The 17947-nt window shown below is 37.6% G+C and overlaps 1 protein-coding gene across 2 annotated transcripts in view; it reads right to left on the bottom strand.

The window, feature by feature from the left end:
• Positions 1 to 567: 567 nt before the first annotated feature.
• Positions 568 to 17947, bottom strand: part of MAN1A1 (mannosidase alpha class 1A member 1) — a 146694-nt gene continuing 129314 nt past the window's right edge. For both annotated transcript variants that reach the window (XM_065835052.2, XM_071806598.1), the window contains exons 9-12: positions 12729 to 12948; positions 11751 to 11923; positions 5464 to 5579; positions 568 to 4187 (exon numbers count right to left, since the gene is read on the bottom strand). In XM_065835052.2, coding sequence (XP_065691124.1) covers positions 4061 to 4187; positions 5464 to 5579; positions 11751 to 11923; positions 12729 to 12948 — 636 coding nt within the window. In that variant the 3' untranslated portion in view covers positions 568 to 4060. The remainder of the gene's footprint in view (positions 4188 to 5463; positions 5580 to 11750; positions 11924 to 12728; positions 12949 to 17947) is intronic.

Raw genomic sequence — 17947 nt, 5'->3', positions numbered from 1 at the left:
TTATGAGGTATAGCTGTTATTTCAATATTTACATGGCAGATCTTACCGACGTGTCCTTCTGACACAAAATGTACAGTTCCTATGACAACTGTTCCTCTCTCCTCTGGAGCACGGACTAACGATAGGGTTTCATTACATGACTGTAACGCTGGGCACTGTGACGGCCTTGTCATCTCTGCTCCGGTGTTCGCTCCTAAATGGCATTTAGCTGAAGCTGTTTGTGTTGTGCAGAACATGAACTGGACCGACTGACCTTTGCTGTGCTTACTGCCTGCCACCTCTGGCTTCCCAGCTTCCTGCTTTTCATTAGTAAGATCACTTTTTACCAAAATTTATCTGGTAGGATGAATTTTAGGGACAAAAATGTCTAGGAATTTATTTCTGTGGTAGCAATTCTATACACTGACTAACATTAATTAACAATAGTATCTTTACAAGTACACAAGAGTACTAATCCATATCAAACCAATCTGTTGACAAAAATTCATGAGTATAGCAGCCAAACCAGACTATGCAGCAGATTCCTGTAGTTACTCCTGTAACACACTTAAGAAAGATTATAACAAGTTGAACAGATATATTAAAAGACTTTATTCACAATAGAGAAATTTTTTACAAATATAAGTTCTTAAAAATTAAGCATCTTGATCTATTATGTATTCCATAATTTCAGCTTATATAAACATGAAAAGACTAAATGTACAAATTAAAAAAAATTGAAATGCATGATAGAAATGTATGTATGATGAAATCACCATAGAAACAGTGAGCCATTGGGCATTGCAAAGACCTGTGTACAACCAACACATACGTAATACTTACCTCACAAACAATGTGGGTGCTATTTAAAGTGATCTACCTCTGAGGACTTAACATATGCAGATTTAAATGCATTATTGAGCTACAAAGAAACGGGAAAAATGTAGGCAGTGTGTTTATACAAAGATAATGCCCCCCTCATCTCATCCCTCCCCCAGCAATTTCAATTGCTCTTATGAATGATTGGGAATGCAAAGCGATCAGCACTGGCCACGGTCATGCAGCCAGTTCAGTGACCGGGAAATAAAGCTCATGTTATCTCAGCAATCTAACAAGTAGTGGTAAGTACTGACTGTTTCAAAATGATTGCTCTAACTTTGGTGTTTCGGGGTTATTTAAAAAAAAAATAAAGGAAGAAAAATCAATATATTCTCAGTTTATGAAAAGGTTTTTTTCTTACAGTTGGCAGATCTACATGTTGTACAATCTTCTCGTCTACTTACATTAGTTTACAAAAAGTACAGTATAGTGCAGTTTGTACATACAACCTGAATACCAATACCAGTCACATAAAATTTGTGCTCTTTCAAATCATTGTAACTCCTGAATTAAAAAAAGAAAAGAAATATTCATACTAAATGTCTGTATTACAAGGCAACAGTCCTGATGCTAATATTTAAGTATATAGGACCCAATGTATATGAGAATTCTGTGTTTGTAGCCTGCTTTTTGAAACATGGAGAAGAGCTAAGGGGTTCTCCGCTGTTTCTCTTCAGCTTGTTAAGTAAATGCACGATCACTAGACACATCTGGGAGAAGTATACTGTGGTTCAGAAAACCCTGTAAAAGAGGCTTGCAAAACACCCTTCTGTTTTTGTCTGAGTTGTTGTAGTTATTTAGCTGATATGAGGCCTATTGCAGCACATGCAAACCATGTGGTAGGCAGCAGCAGATGATCCAATAAGGATAAATAAGACAAAAATCTTAGTTATTACTTTTTGGTTAAAGAGGGAAGAGTGGTTTTTTTTGGTGGTTGTTTGTGTGTGTGTGTGTTTGATTTTTGGTGGTTTTTTTTTAATTCCACAACTATAATTTCTGTGTGGTACTTGGGTTGCAAAGAAAAAAGATCCATTTATAAATACTGTTTTTAAAGAAATACAATGGAGTATTATAGTCCTCCAAAGATACAAACTCTGGAGTATCAAAATCAGCAAGAGTTGCGTTTTGCAACTGAGGAGAGCCAAGATTTCATCCTTGCTCGTTCAGTTTCAAAAAACTGTTACTGTGATGTGAGGGATTACATACTTTTAAAAAGAAAAGAATAATAAATAGAATCAAGCAGTAAAGCAGAAAGTCATAAGCCATTGTGCCAGTCCCATGTGAGCCAGACTTTATCTGAGGCAGGTGCACACACATTTGCATCTCTTCTCCTAGCCCGGGGTTGCCCAGGCTCAGCAGGGTACCCCTGTTAAATTCCGTGTACAAATGCACAACCCTGCCAGGCCTGTGATGGGAGGATCAGCATCACTGAAGATGCTCTTGCCTTGTCCCCTACGTAAGTGTCTGTGGCAGCTCACGTGGCACATTCTGTCTTCTGTGTCTGCAGGGGATGCACAAAGGCAGCGCTGTCTTTACAGACTCCAGAGGGTCAAGCTTATGGATCAGCCTCCAGCTGCTCTGTGTAATAACGTCATCTGTTCTCTTTGCTTCTGCCTAAGAAAACCTACATTGCAGACTTCTGTCAGCGTAGCAAAAAATGTTCTCTGCAATGCCTAAAGAAACAAATGTACTTCCTCAGCTGTGATTAGCTGTGCTGGACATGTGCTCTATCTTACTATATACCTTTAAACAAGATTACTGTTCAGAACAGTATTTGTTTTGCTGCAGTCCAATCAGTGAATAATGTGCCTTCTTGGAATGGGAAATCAGCTCTTACACCCTACTCAAAATGCATGAAAGTCATCCTGTCACTAAATGAAAACATAGGTAGACTTAAAAATCATGTAAACCACTCCAAACTACACTTAAGTAGAAGCAGCACCTAATCGTGCCTCTTTTTTTAAAGTCCTTTGACAATGCCACAAAGTAAAAACTTTTGGCAAAGCTGTTACCCTGCTTAGTAAACCAGGCCTCTAATCTGGAGAATATTTTTAAGCACGCTGCATTTCTGCCACTTGGAAAAGACTCGGTGCTTTCAGAAACTTTTAGTTCTACGCTGAATAATTTCCTCTCTAAATGATTATCTTCTTTCAAGTAAGTTCTCTTCAAGGCATCTGAACATCTATTTTTTATTCATGTAGATACATTAAATTGCTTTGTGACAATAAACTATCAAAGTCTGGTGTCATGCCTGAACCTATCTAAATTTTTAAGCAAGTCCCAGAAAACCAAATGAATTGTCTCTGGTATAATTCTCAGCTTCCAGAAAATGTCATTGAGTATTGTTCTGTCTTTTTACCATCCAACCAAATGAAAACTATTGGACTAAATATAAAAGGAGGTAAGACTCCCTTTCTTAGTAAGAAATGACTACCTTATTTTACTCCACAGTAGCCTGACTAAAGACATGAGAATAACACCACTTAGAAAAAGGAGGAAACAATTTACTCTATTACAATATTCTAATCAAAACCTGAAAAACTAAGTTCTGCTAACTCATGTGCTAAATTCATAGAAACTAGTTTAATATAACTTCAATGTATACTGCAGTTTCAGAGTCGTGTCTGCATGAGATGAAAATATTCCTATGTAGACTTCATTGACAATGAAATACATCAGATACTTTACCAAGTAATGATAGACCCGCATAAGAAGAGGCTGTCACAGTCACAAGATTTGTCTTGGATGACACACAAAACAAATTAACATAGAACCAAACAAAAAAAAAAGAAAAAAAGCTTTTTATACTTAATTCAATATGGCTTTTTGCAACATGGCAAAATATTACAGCTTAAAGCAGACATCTCCTCACAGAGGAGAAAAGAATTTTGCAGTCAAATTAAAAGCATAACAGGAAACAAGTAACATGCAGACCCTCTGCTCTTTTGGCCAAGATGATACTGCAGCCTAACAAAACCTGGAGAGATGTCCTGTTTCTTTTCTACGAGGTGGTTCAGCTGGATAAGAGGAACGAAGTTTTATCATAATCACTTGGGGTCCATTCATAAATATTTACTGTTAAAGAAAACAGACTGCAAAACACTTGATTTAAAAATTTAACGGAGAAATTTAAAACTAAATCATGTCCCCAAGTCCTGGAACAAAACATAAGGAATGAAACAAAGTATAACTTAATTTTCATCTATTTCTGGTTTTCTTCGTTATTCCCATCGTCTTTGTGAAGAACAGGGAGAGGATGAGCCTCTGTGTTGAAGACCCAGTGTTCGAAGGGAAGAAGATCATCTTCAGAAAACAGCAAATACAAGTACCTGGCAAGAGAAAAACAAGGAAATGTGACCACATTAGGGAAGTGGAACTACAGTAGTCTTCAGGAAAACATAAATACCTGGTTTCCCTAGATTAAGGTACCAACGGAAACAGGTGACCACAAAACACCAGTAAGTCCCAGCATCACAAGGACTAGCACAGAATTTTGGGGCTACTCAACTCAGATAGGAGGCAAGGGCAACAGCAACTGGAGACCAACAAAATAATGCCTCTGTCCTGACAGAGGACAAAGAAGTTTAGGCTATCATGGTCAAATATCAGTTCACTTCCATTTCATCCTCGGTAATTTTATTACATGTTGTTTTCATAATATGCAATCATGGTATTTTTTTTCCCTCCTGAATGTCCACATTTTTCAAGGTGTAGGAATGAAAATATTGTAGGTCAATTCTGTCTTACTTCTGAGAACAACCTCTGCCTTAGGATTTTTAAAGAAGAAAACTAGCACTAGACCAGTAGCTTGGGCAGCCATTTACTAAGACAGGGGCTATGAAACCCAGCAGTAACCAATAAACAAATCCATTTTATTTACTGACATGATACAAGGTGGTAGCTACAGTAGCATGATTACTGAAGTCTGCTTAGGGATGAAAGTCTGCTTAGCAAATGAAATGTTATTTTTCCTCAATTAACATCCTTCCCTGAAGGCTTTTTTCTGGTCTAATTTGTTAGGGCAATCTAAATACTTGAGTATTATGCTTCCTGTTGAAATGGCATGGCTCCTTTCTGGCCTTTGCAACTTTTTCTTGCACAGCGAAAAAATAAAAAAGTGGGGAAACCAAGGCAGAACTTCCTTTATTCAATTAAAAACTTAGGAAATGGTGATAAGATAATTAAAGCTTTTGTTTTTCTTCTTAACAGGCTATGCAAGCTTATCACGCAAGTTGACTTCTTTTTTTCTTTTTAGTTTTAAAATGAAAAGTATGTAGTTCAAGCCTGATAGGTCCTCTGTCTAGCCAATTTGTTTCACTAGTGTGGGCATATATAATTAGATGCTATCAGTGCTAGGAGATGTAATTTCTCAACAAAGACTGTCAGGTACCTTTATCAGAAGTAAACTTAATTTCCAGAAGTTGTAGAATTTAGTTCATTGATACAGAAGGAAAAAAAAGGCAATTTGGCTTCCCATCACCTAAGAAAAGCTCTACTATTTCAGTCAGATTTTGTTATGTGAATGTCAAAGGCACTAATGATAAATACATCTGTAAAGATGATACACAGAACTAATTCATACTAATGAAAGTCAACTTAACTCACTTGAGTGTCTCTGAAAGGAAAAAACTTTGCTGCACATCGTCATGGCTTTCATGATTGTTATAAACATCTCGAATGCCAGAATAGCCACCATCTACTCTGCAATGTTTTTCCAGTGCCTGAAGAGGAGGAAAAAAGAAGACAGTGGGATTAACAAAATGAATCATCTGTCAGTTTTTCTGTGTTTGACAATAAAACCAGCCGAAAAAAAAGTCAGAGATTTTTTGATAAAGAGATGAAAACTAGATAAAGCTCTAGATAGAAAACTCTTTTTAAAAGGACATGGGCACATATGTCTAATTTTACATTTAGGAAGAAAAGCAAAATGATAAATTAATAAAAGTGACCACAAACCAGTTTTCAGATGGAAAGATACATGGATATATGGATATAAATACACTCTATTTTCTTTTTCCTCTTTTCAGTAAGAATAACAATTACCTCTCTCCCACAGGCTTGTCAGTCACCCATCAGATCGTGTCACATGCACCTTTCTTGGTCATATTTAGTGCTTAAGAATTATTGTGATAGAACTGAATGCCATAATAAGGACCAGTCTTTTCCTTACCTCCTGTAAGTAACTTTGAAAAATGAAAGGCTACTCTCCATTTCCTGTGTAAGTTGTTTGGTTTCTCTTCGCAATTATTTTATTTTCCAGTGGGAAAACTCTGATATTGGGCTGTGACTGAATTTCTTTTCTGCAGTAGGTGCTATTTTTCTTTGATGCCTTTCTGAAAAAGCTTTGTCTGATACACAGTAGACAGAAAGCCAACGTGTGGCTGGACTTCATGCAACATGTTTTACAAATAAAAATATGTTTTTCTCTAACTAGTTTCCAAACTGTGTATTCAGTTAAAATGTGTAAACCAGATGACTGATTCCTATTTTACACCTAAAAATATAATTTCTGCCCACAGCAATGTTCTATAAGATCAGCTTATTTTGAAGGAGAAGAAAGATCAGATGAAGGGTGCATACAGAAGGGCAAAAAACATCTATCAGATGTTGGAAGTGTAGAAGGTATATAAAGTTATACTATTTAATAAACTTTCCCGCTTTATTTTACGCAGGTGTTTGCATTAGAAAGGTGGTACCTATACATATGAGCCATAATTTCTTTAAATAGATGGCTATACAACATTTTACTTGAGTATTAGTTCTCTTATCACTGCTTTGTTTAAAATATTCATCCATCTTTTTCTTTACAATTGACCTATTTAACAAGGTCAAAAGTATTCTTAGCATCTTTGTTTTTCTTATTCTGTTTTATGATAATTCTCTGGTATCATGCAGTATAATAAAGGACTGAAGAGAAACTAAGATGATTATATTTAAAACAACTCATTATCCAAAAATAAATTCAGAAAACACTCTTTAGCCCTAAATTACTTCTCACAGTGAAAATGATGGTAAGCATGATGGATTACTACATTTACTCAGGACCACACCACTCTGAAACATGGTGCTTGCTGTGGAGACAGGTATTGGAGAAAATAGGCAGAAATAACTGAAGCTTTATCAAAGCCTTGAAAGAGAGATAGAAGACAACTAGTTCCTCCATTTCTGAAGTAATTACAAATATCACTGAAATGATTACAGGATGTGTAGGTTTTATTCAGGGAAAGATGCTGCATTTCAAACCACATATGGCAAAAAGCTAGGAAAAGGCAGAAAAAAGCAACCAGGCAGAATAAGCATTTTCTGATGAGAGATGGGACTGAAAGTCACTAATAATTACTGAGGTATCCATCACCTCCACTTGCTCTAAAGGCTGTTCAAGATCTGTGTTTTGCTGTAAGTAGATATCCTAAATGTCCTTGTTTTTGCTGGACTCCCTGTAGCTATCTGCATAAATTTAGCTTGCATGTCAGGCTCTCCATAGTTTTCACTGGAGAGTAAGCTGCCTATTGTATATTTAAAAGGGATTTTTCTCCAGGAGAGTTCCTTTAAAATGTAACAGGCCTATTTGTCTTTTCTTATGCGTCTTTAGGTTCTTTAATTTTCTTGGACATTTTTACTAAGTGACAAATATACTTAAGTTTAAACAAGTAATTTCCCCTGGCTGGTATTCCTTCCCTCTCGTCTACTTCAACCTGCAGTGAATTCAGAATGCTGAATCTGTGTCTGGATTTTCAATGTCAAACACAAGATTATGTTTTCCAAGGCAGAGCAGAAGGAGAACTTGAAGGATAAGGCTATTATTCAAGGAAACATCTACATTGTGAACAGGGTGACATAAAATAAAAGCAAATTGCATTTGGGGTTTATGTGCTCTAACCTGTGGTTAGAGCCTTCTTTATGAGTTCATTATGGGGTGGTGCCGTACAGGCACCCGAACACGCTACTGTGATGGAAACTAAGAGGTTAACTTGCCTCTTGTCAGCCATCTGGTGGTATCTGCTTGATGCAAACATGAAGTATCTTACCTCTCAAAGCTACTTTCCACTTAACTAAAGGAACAGGACGTTCAGATGCGGCATTAGTACGATAAAAAGGTTCTTGGTTGTCACCCTCCTTTAACTGGCAGTAACGGCCTTTTGTGCCTATCCCTGCAGTTGCAGAGCACAGCAATGTTCACATTGACAGTGGGGTAGTGGTGGGTGGGAAGAAACAATCAAACACATTTTAATGAGTAGTTCTTGGAATGTGAGGGTGGCTAAGATCAGTTGTGCTAGAGTGATGGAAAACATCAAGCAGAAAACTGGCTGAGAGTCTCAAAGTACCATAAAGGGGAAAAAAAACAAAAGAAGTGCTGTGAATACAAAATATGTGCTGCATTTATAATGCAGAAAGGGAGACTTTCAAGAACTAAGCTCATAAAACCTTTCTGATATAACTCTATTTTCTCCAGCTGCTGAAGTACATACAGAATGATCTTAGACTCAAAATTAAAGCAGCAAAGCAAGTGTCCAAAGCAAAAATGGAGAGGCTAGAGCATGGTTTTAGTTTGTGAAAGTTGAATAACGAATTAATAGACTTGTCTGAGAGTTTAGAAGTCATGTTCTGTAGAGCAGCCTGCTTTTCTACTATACGGGCATTGGGAAACAAACATAAAAGGTTCTGATCGCCAGTGTTAGGAGCTGAAAATGGACTTGAAACACCAGAAGAACAACTGGTTTTGGGCAACAACAAATGGTTTGCTGTTGCTCCTTTTTTCTTGTTTCAGTCTCAGCTTCCTCTTTATGCAACAGGTATTGGTAATTAAACCAACCACAGCCAGTGTAAGAGTCTTGCATCTGGGTAGGAACAACCCCAGGTTCCAGTATAAGTTGGGCAATGACCTATTAGAGAGCAGCATAGGGGAAAAAGACCTGGGGGTCCTGGTGGACAGCAGGATGACCATGAGCCAGCACTGTGCCCTTGTGGCCAGGAAGGCTAAAGGCATCTTGGGGTGAATTAGAAGGGCAGTGGTTACTAGGTCGAGAGAGGTTCTCCTTCCCCTCTACTTTGCCCTGGTGAGACCACATCTGGAATATTGTGTCCAGTTCTGGGCCCCTCAGTTCAGAAGGACAGCGAACTGCTGGAGTGAGTCCAGTGCAGGGCAACAAAGATGATTAAGGGAGTGGAGCATCTCCCTTATGAGGAAAGGCTGGGGGAGCTGGGTCTCTTTAGCTTGGAGGAGACTGAGGGGTGACCTCATTAATGTTTATAAATATGTAAAGGGCGAGTGCCACGAGGATGGAGCCAGGCTCTTCTCAGTGACAACCAATGATAGGACAAGGGGTAATGGGTTCAAGCTGGAACACAGGAGGTTCCACTTAAATTTGAGAAGAAACTTCTCAGTGAGGGTGACAGAGCACTGGAACAGGCTGCCCAGGGAGGTTGTGGAGTCTCCTACTCTGGAGACATTCAAAACCCACCTGGACGCCTTCCTGTGTAACCTCATCTGGGTGTTTCTGCTCCGGCAGGGGGATTGGACTAGATGATCTTTCGAGGTCCCTTCCAATCCCTAACATTCTATGATTCTGTGATTCAGTGGTCAGGGACCTACCCCAGGACACAAGGGTGGAGGGACCTGCTCTCTGGAGCAAGAGGGAGCAGGATTTATGAAGCAGTTGTGGTAAGTTATGCCACATGCTGGAACAAAATATAACAGTATGAGGTGGAGCTGTACAGGCTATAAACATCAGAGAAAAAAAAAGAAAAAAAAGAAAAAAAAGAAAAAAACCAAAGATTATAAACCTGCAACTGAATGTATAACTTCTGCAAAGCTGTAAGATTTTTTTTGGTGAAACACACAAGTGCACATTAGGGCAGTGGAAAATGGGCCTGTACAGAATGGGACCAGCTGCGCATCTCCCAGCTGTGCATCTCCCACACACAGGCTCTAATCCACTGTGTTAGAGCCAGATGAGAGTAACCACAGGAATGATGAACAAGGAACACGTGGGGAACGCTAAGAGGATAAACGAGTGTACGAACTTGAAATAAACACAAACAAACTGAACCAACAGGGTAAAGAATAATAATAATAATAATAAGCAAAACATTTCAATTGTTTGTAACAATGTTATCATTGTGGGCAGCAACAATGAGTCAGGAAAATCATCTCCTGAAGAAGGAACACTTGGCATTACTGCAGCCTGGTGGGATGACTTCCATAAGCAGCTATTGTAAATATTCCAACTATAATCTGCCTGGGAAGATTCCAGTAGTAAAACGTGTGCCTATGGGTGCTGTTAGTGAAGAAGAAAGTAAGGGAAGAACACTCTAAATTATAGGGTTTGAAAAAAAACATTGCTTTGGAATCATTAACTCAGAAGCATATTGTTTCAAGGCTGATAGAGCCAACACCTGAGGGAAGCAAATAAAATGTCCTAAATAACTACAGTCTATCTAGCTGAATACAGTGTTGACTGCAGATATGGAATTGCTGTGAATATTCAAACAAGGAGGAGTTAGACAGTAAAAGTACAGTTAATGCCAGCAACTATTCTTTCATGGAAAGCAGATTTTACCATAAATTTCATTCTTCAAGAATATCTAATAACTCAACGTGAAACGCTCTTTTTTTCACAACACTCAACAACACTTGCGCAACATTTGAGATACACTCAGTATCTCACACAGTGAATATTGAATACAATTACAGATCTTGGTTGCTATTGAGGGAGCCCGGTAACATGCAGATGTCATGTCATAGCCCAGCTACAGCTCTATAGTAGGGTCCTTGAGGGATGAGAAATTGCATGACACAGGTCTCCATGTTCTTCCCATAGTACAGAGCAAACTTCTACAACTAGTGGTGTAGGCCCATCCAAGAACATTATAACTGCTACAAACAAGAGGTGTTGGGCAAACTGAACAACAGGATGTTTTTGAAATGCTAGAAAGCAAGAACTCTGCAAAAGAGAGGTGTGTTTTGTTTTGTTTTTCGTTTTTCTTAAATATACAGAGCTGCAAAAATAATGCTCTTCAACTTCCTGTACCTCCTGTAAGATCTCAGTTTGCTTAGAAATTCCAAAGTAAGAGTGAAAGGCACACAATCTAGCAACGACAACATGACTGTGAGGAGAAAATAAGTGAACTCTAGAGGTGTAATAAGGACCCACACCTGGAGGATGAGACATGCTAAATCCAAAGGCTCCCATTGCTAACAGTAAGAGCGATTAACCGCTAAATAAGGGAAACAATGGATTTGGCAAGCCAATTTTGGCAGCAGAGACTAGCTGTCCTCTTAAAAGGCTTGTGCTAGACCAACACAAATAGCTGGCTTCAGCGTGACTGGTTGAAGCTCACAGGCCAGTGGGACACAGACATTTAAAGCTAGAAGAGACTGTTATCATTAATGGAGTTCAGTCCAGATGACCTATGCTTTTTGAAAGCGATTCATTTTTTACATGTTCAGTACTATCTAGTACGTCATCTTGGCCTTCATCACCTTAATTAAAATCACCTTCAAAAAACTGTTATTGAAAATACACTTTCTAAAATTTATTTCCATGTCCAAGGCTCAAATTTGACACACTTTTGTACTGTCCATTCACATGCATCAATACTCAACATCTTGAGCAGTACATCCAAATACGACCCTGAACTGAGAAGTATTTAAGGAGAAATCACAAGGTATTTTTCTAATACACAATACCAGCAGTATTTGTTTTTGTCAAAATGACCTTAGCTCATCTATTTAGTAAATGAATCTCTCTAAATTTTAGTTGATATTGCTGATTTAAAATAAATACTTAACTCTCCAACTTCTAAATCATATCTGGGTCACATTCAGTAATAGCTCCCTTAACAAGATATTAGGATTTAATAAGAAAAAAAGTCCAGTAGAACATCATTACCTCTACAGCTTCCCATCCCCACTGCCTGTACTTCGGGTCATGAGTGAGCCGCCACATGTACATGTAGGTCTCTATGACTTCCGGTCGTAGGATGTAGTATTTTTCATTTTGTCTTGTAGCAATGGCCTCAACGCCACCATCAAATCTGAAGGCCTCTGGTCCCAGTTTCATGCCTAGCCAATAGAAAAACACGTGCTCAAATAAACGCATTAAAAAAGGTTTCAAGTTATGTAACCTACCAAATCCTTTCAGCACACGGCCAGGTTACCCAAAAGGTATACAGTTTCCGAATGATACTGCAGCACCCACTGTTTGTAATATTTTGTAAATAATTCAGAGTGGGAGAGAGCTGTTCTTCATCAACGCCTTAAACAGCAGCTCCAGGTTGTACAGTGATGCTAACATTTGCATTCTGGAAGAGTTCATATAACTAGCAACATGTGAAATTTTGCTTAAAAGACAAGGATGTTTACTTTTCTATATCAAACTGGAATATACACTCTGGGACCTGAAATGCTGCCAGGATTATTTTTATGAGAAGATGAAAGAATCCAAAGAAATTTCCTGCACAGAAATCCGCTTTCTTTGTGCAATTCTATTCTTTGCAGCATTGTACCAACGTAACTGAGAATAAAATAATTTCTTGTGCATAAAACATGATTCATAGCTATATTGATGCATAAATGAACAGGATCCCTCTCATATTTGTATTCGCCTATAAAGAAATTGGCAAAGTGGAAAAAAAAAAAGCTGTCATGTTAATTACTAGAGCGAGTAGATATGATTCAGCTGCACAGAAATTATTCACAAAACAGAACAGCCATTCTTAAAGCCTCTCTTAGAGCAAAGCCGCATGTGCTCAGAGAGGATGAAGAATTCCCACCATCAGACAACTTTCATTCAGCATTACACAAAAATACCGACGGTTGCCTTCACAAAGTCAAACCGTCAAAGTAAACTCTGCAATATGGTACTTACTTGTACGATCGTAGGATTCATGGCAAGTCCTGGCAATCTCAGCGCCCAGCTCGATGTGGTGGCCCGTCTTGTCGTTCGGTGCTCCGTCTGCCCCAAGAGCAAACATGCCTCCAGCAAAACAGGTGAGATGTCCCATCTTGTGTTCAAGCAGCCCGCCCTTCCACTCAGCGATGTACATCAGTCCCCCGCTTGATTTGCGAATGAGGTGGGTCTCTATGGCCTGCAAAAGTACACGATTTCAAACCCTTTGGTATCATTTGGTAAAGTACAAATGACAAAGTTGTGTCGCTTGTTGGTTGTTTTTTCTCCATATTGCCTTTGCTTATAAAGTAAAACAGATAGTATGAGCCAAGCACAGCCAAACCAACGTAGATTCGCATGCATCAGTAGCAATGATTAATTTTGCTACAACTTTGAGCAATTTATGCAGTACATTCTATAAAAATATTGGAAAGAGCTAAAAAAAATACAGTTCCATTTCAAATTCTTTATTTTTTTCCCTTTGGACTTTGAGCAATTTCAGTAATTTCACTTTTAATGGTGATTAGCCACCACTTCAGTTTCCATACTTCCCATTGTAATCCTGACTTAAAGGATGTGGTTACTGATAGAATTCCATGTCAATCATATGCAGACATAACTTGCATTCAAAACCCCTCACTCAGTGAGTGCACTGAATGATGTTAGACCTCTGTGTCTACATGGCATTCCCAAAGCCCAGTGAGTTTTCCTCCCTGGACTCAATTCTGTAGTTATCAATCAAGAATAGAGCCTGGAAAAAAAAACTAAGCAAGAATAAACCAATACGAATCTCCTGGAGAGAATGAGGAGTTGGTGCCATTAGCAATGTATGGTCACTGATTAAAAAAATCCAGGAAAACAACCGCTGATTATGAAATCCAGGAAAGCAACCTTCCCTTATGAGAGGAACACAATTAAAACAATAGAGGAGATGCAGAAGAGCGCATTAATTGGAAGGCCACACAGAAAGCAAGCAATTGTTCTTTACAGGATAATGGAGAGGAGACAAACAGTGCTATCATACATTCAGTTATCTAGCAGTACTCTGGTTTATTCTATTGAAATACTAAGATCCAGAAACAGTACTCAACATGTATTATACAAGAGAAAAAACATGAATAAAATATCAGTACAGAGAACTGTTAACAAAAAAGCCAGAATTAAAAAAAAGAAGTGTTATAAAGAGAAAGTATTGATTGCAGTTAGTTATTCTCATTTAAACATCTATAAAGGTTGTTTTTATAAGTATGAAAATCTTCTCTAAACTAGAAGTGTCAGCAGAATAATTGTATAAGTTTTACTTACTAAGTATTTTTTTTGTGCCAAGAATGTCGCATTGAAAACTACACTTTGTTTTCCGCTAATATTGGTGCAAAGTACTTAGTAAGGATGTTTTCTGCCCACCTCCAGAGTCATTATTGGCTTGAAAAACTCCTCCATCTCTTTGTTTCCTCCTTGATCATGAGTTTTTAGCACTAGGCACCAACTGAAGAGCCTATCTACATTTTAAAGCAGAAAAAAAATCATGAAGATTCCTTACTTTAAACAAATCCTGGATAATTTAACCTATAAAAAGAGCAATTAAATATGAAAGGGTAAAGGTGGGAAAACAGTTTCCTCAAGCATCCAAACCACAGGCCTCACTGTGGAAGATGAAAGAACTACAGAGGCTGAGGAGGTGTCGAGCTAATTGGTGGCTGTGTATTCCAAGTGCATCCAAAAAAGCTTTTCTGTCAGGCTGGGAAACTACTAGTGGTACTTTTTTTTTTAAAAAAAATGTTCTTTACACCATGTATTTTGTGCTCTTTTGGGTATAGAATATTTGAATTTATAATTGAGGAACTGACAGAACAGGGTTCAAAGAACCTGCTACAAAATGTATTAATGCATAAACAAGCAAAATTTATGAGAAGACAGAAATAACTGGAAAACTTCCAGAATCTTTTGGAATGCTGCTTGCATTTTTATTAAACGGTTTATATTTTGTAATAGGATGCCTTATTGTGGAAAACACACAAGAGTGTTGTGGGAAATAGCTTTCAAACTACTTAGGCATTCTAAAAAAGAAGTTACCTAAAGCCAAGTTCAGAAACGAACAACTTTTCATCTAATTACATTTCATTAAACCTTTCAGCATGGTATCTCCATCTCACCAAATCACCAATTCTGGCAATTGTTGACAACTCTACTGGTCACTTAGCTGTTGAACCAGAATTTATGTAGAAAAGAAACAAATTTAAAAATAGATTGATAACTACATTTACCTATACTCCATTTTTTTTTCAGTAAAGAATGAAAGATGGAATGAGTATTACAGTACCGGACCGAAATAACAGTGACCATGCACCTTCAGAATTCTAGTAACTAGACCAGAGATAATTCTTGTAGTATGTAAATGGATTTTGTGATACCAATTAATCTTTCAGAGCTTTTTCCCCCACTTTTGCCTCAAGATTAAAGTTCAGGCTGAAAAAGGATGACTTCCACTTGGGAAATTTAAAAATTACTCTAACAAACTGGTATTAAAAAACAAAAACGATGATGTTAGTTGATGCTAAGAATGTCACAAAATAAAAATGTCTTTCCAAACTAATTATTCATGTTTAGTGATGCAAATCATCTTGGTTTTATAAATGGGTCCTATTAAGAACTAGTACATATGACTATTAAAAGTTTATTATGTGTCGCATTTAAAGCTATTTTTATTAGGTAATTATTTGATATATGACAGACTCTCAAATTGCCTTGTCATACTTTGTTCAATCATGGGTCCCCGAGGGCTAGATAACACCTATACCAATGTATATACCTTTATTAATGGTATGCTACATAACTAATCATTTCTACCTAGACATGAAACCCAAATAAGCTTCAATATGTGCAAATAACCTGCAGAAGCCATAAGCTCAAGTGCGCTGCACTTGCAAGCCCATCAGCATGCAACGAACTCTTATTCCAGAGGACAGGAAAACAAATCCTGTAACTTGGTAAAGCCTAAACTTCATTTGAAATTAGATGTTTATGAAGTAATAGTTTGTAGAAGTTACATGATTTAAGCAAACTGGCCCCAACCAAGCAGCTTTTGTAAAGCCTGAAAGGCAGGGGTTGGACTAGATGACCCTTGCAGGTCCCTTCCAACGCAAACTATTCGACGATTCTGTGATTCCCAGAGGGCTGGTAGCTCTCTTTGTGGCACCGTGTGGTGCAACGGCAGAGCTCAAAAAACTGCTGCCAGGGACCTCTGGGCTGCCAAAAGCTTCAACTAAATCTGAGAAGTTTCTTCACAGGCCATTTTCAGTCTGAGCTAGACAAACTGTTTTGGTCAAGCATAGGTTCCACTTTTCTCATCAGTATTCATCCACTCTCTGACTGAGACTAGGGGGACCAGCCGCTTGCCCTGAAACAACATTCTCCAAAGCCTTGCTAACGAATTTGTAACATCAAAGTTGCATGAAGTTTGGAATAACTCCAGCATTGCATCCAAGTGTCAGATGATAATGAATTTGTTATGTGTGTTCCAGTTGTTTCGGGAACTCAACGTTAAAAAAGTTACAAAATATCAGCACATTTAGAAGCCTCAGAGATGGAAATGGTTTTGATCTTAAAAAATGTAAAACCTGCATGAATAGAACATCTAAAAGAAACTCCCCAACATTAACTACTGATCAATGTATTCACTGAAATTTTGAACTCCTGTATTGATAACAGTATTTACAGCATTAAGATGTGGTAAAACCTTCCTTTTCTCCACAAGTCCAACCAAGCTATAGTTTAATTTCAAAATTTATTTCCAAACATTGTTAAAGCACTAATTCTGGAATTTATAATTGTGGTATAATGCATTAGTACAATAAAATATTTTCAAAGTAAACAATAACAAAAAATCAGTACTTGTTCAATTATCCATTCTGAATCTATACCCAAAGTGCCATTTATCACCAATCTATTGGAAATTCACAAAACTGCTATTAGCGCCTTTTTTTTTTTTTAAATAATATAATGGTGTGTACTTCTGTGAGCAGCACATCAAAATATTTTTCAGTGAGTTTCACCAAGGCTTTAAGTGCCATCTGGCTGGACTGAATTTTCTGAAAGACATTAAATTTTTAAATAAGCTCGAGGTCCAGAGCAGGACTAAATCACTAGCTGGAAAAATATGGACAAATGTTTTAAATGTAAAAAAACCCCTTGAATGCAAAGTTGAGGAAGTACCAGGATGAGGATGAAACATCATCAGTTTAAATGAAGGTATAATAGGGATCTCCGAACTTAAGCAGTAGGATGGTAAGGTAGAGTTACAATCCCATAGGGAAATGCTAATATTTTATCTGCAATGCTGTGGGTACAGTTCTGGCAGGGAAATCAGGTTACTAAAAGCAGTTATTATACAAGGAAAATAGGCAGTACGGTGACAAAGATCCACCCAAGTGAAAAGCTCTGTTTGGTGGAATTAATTATGAATTTCATACGTAGAATGAATTTACTTTTATTTTGATGTAATTATCTCCACACTTTAAAAGGGGATATGTTTATTTGAATTGCAGCTCTCTTACAACTTGGTCTCCATCGACAAATAATTCCTCCTGCACTGCTTGCAGATCAGGTGGTGTCATATTTGTCACTATAGAGATTCTTATTTCATCTTACTGTAATGAATATTCTCAACATAAACCAATACACAGTATCTGCAAATTATCAAAAAAGCTAGAAGAGGAATGTGCTCTTTGATTAGCTGAAAATATATTATTGATGGATAATTGTTTGGATCTGGCACAGTCTTTCTCTTAAGCAAATAAAAAATTCACGTTAGTGTTTTCCAGAATGTATTTCTGCAACCCAAATAGTAATTTCTTTCTTTCCATCAAGATAAAGCAGAAAGACATAAAAGGTTGCAAAGATGAAGTGGCTGCAAATGTATGTTCCCAAAGGGAGCAATAGCAGATGCTACCTGGAAGTGACAAAAAAAGAGAAACGAAAACCAAACCAGCCAACCAACCCAAAACCCAAACAAATTGACTTTAGACTGTAGTGGACAAAAAAGGAGAGGGAGGAAGGGAAACTAGAGGAAAATAATCAACATTTGTCAGATATTTAAAGAAATAAATTTAATACATGTAAAGCTGATATGGCATATGGTTAGCAGTGTACCTGCAAGATGTTTTATGTAAGGCTCTGCTTACAGTCCTCACTGTAATAAA

This window comes from Patagioenas fasciata, chromosome 3 (assembly GCF_037038585.1).
Source record: "Patagioenas fasciata isolate bPatFas1 chromosome 3, bPatFas1.hap1, whole genome shotgun sequence".
NCBI classification, from domain to species: Eukaryota; Metazoa; Chordata; class Aves; order Columbiformes; family Columbidae; genus Patagioenas; species Patagioenas fasciata.
The sequence above is the reverse complement of the archived record's forward strand: the minus strand, read 5'-3'. Positions and strand labels throughout refer to the sequence as shown.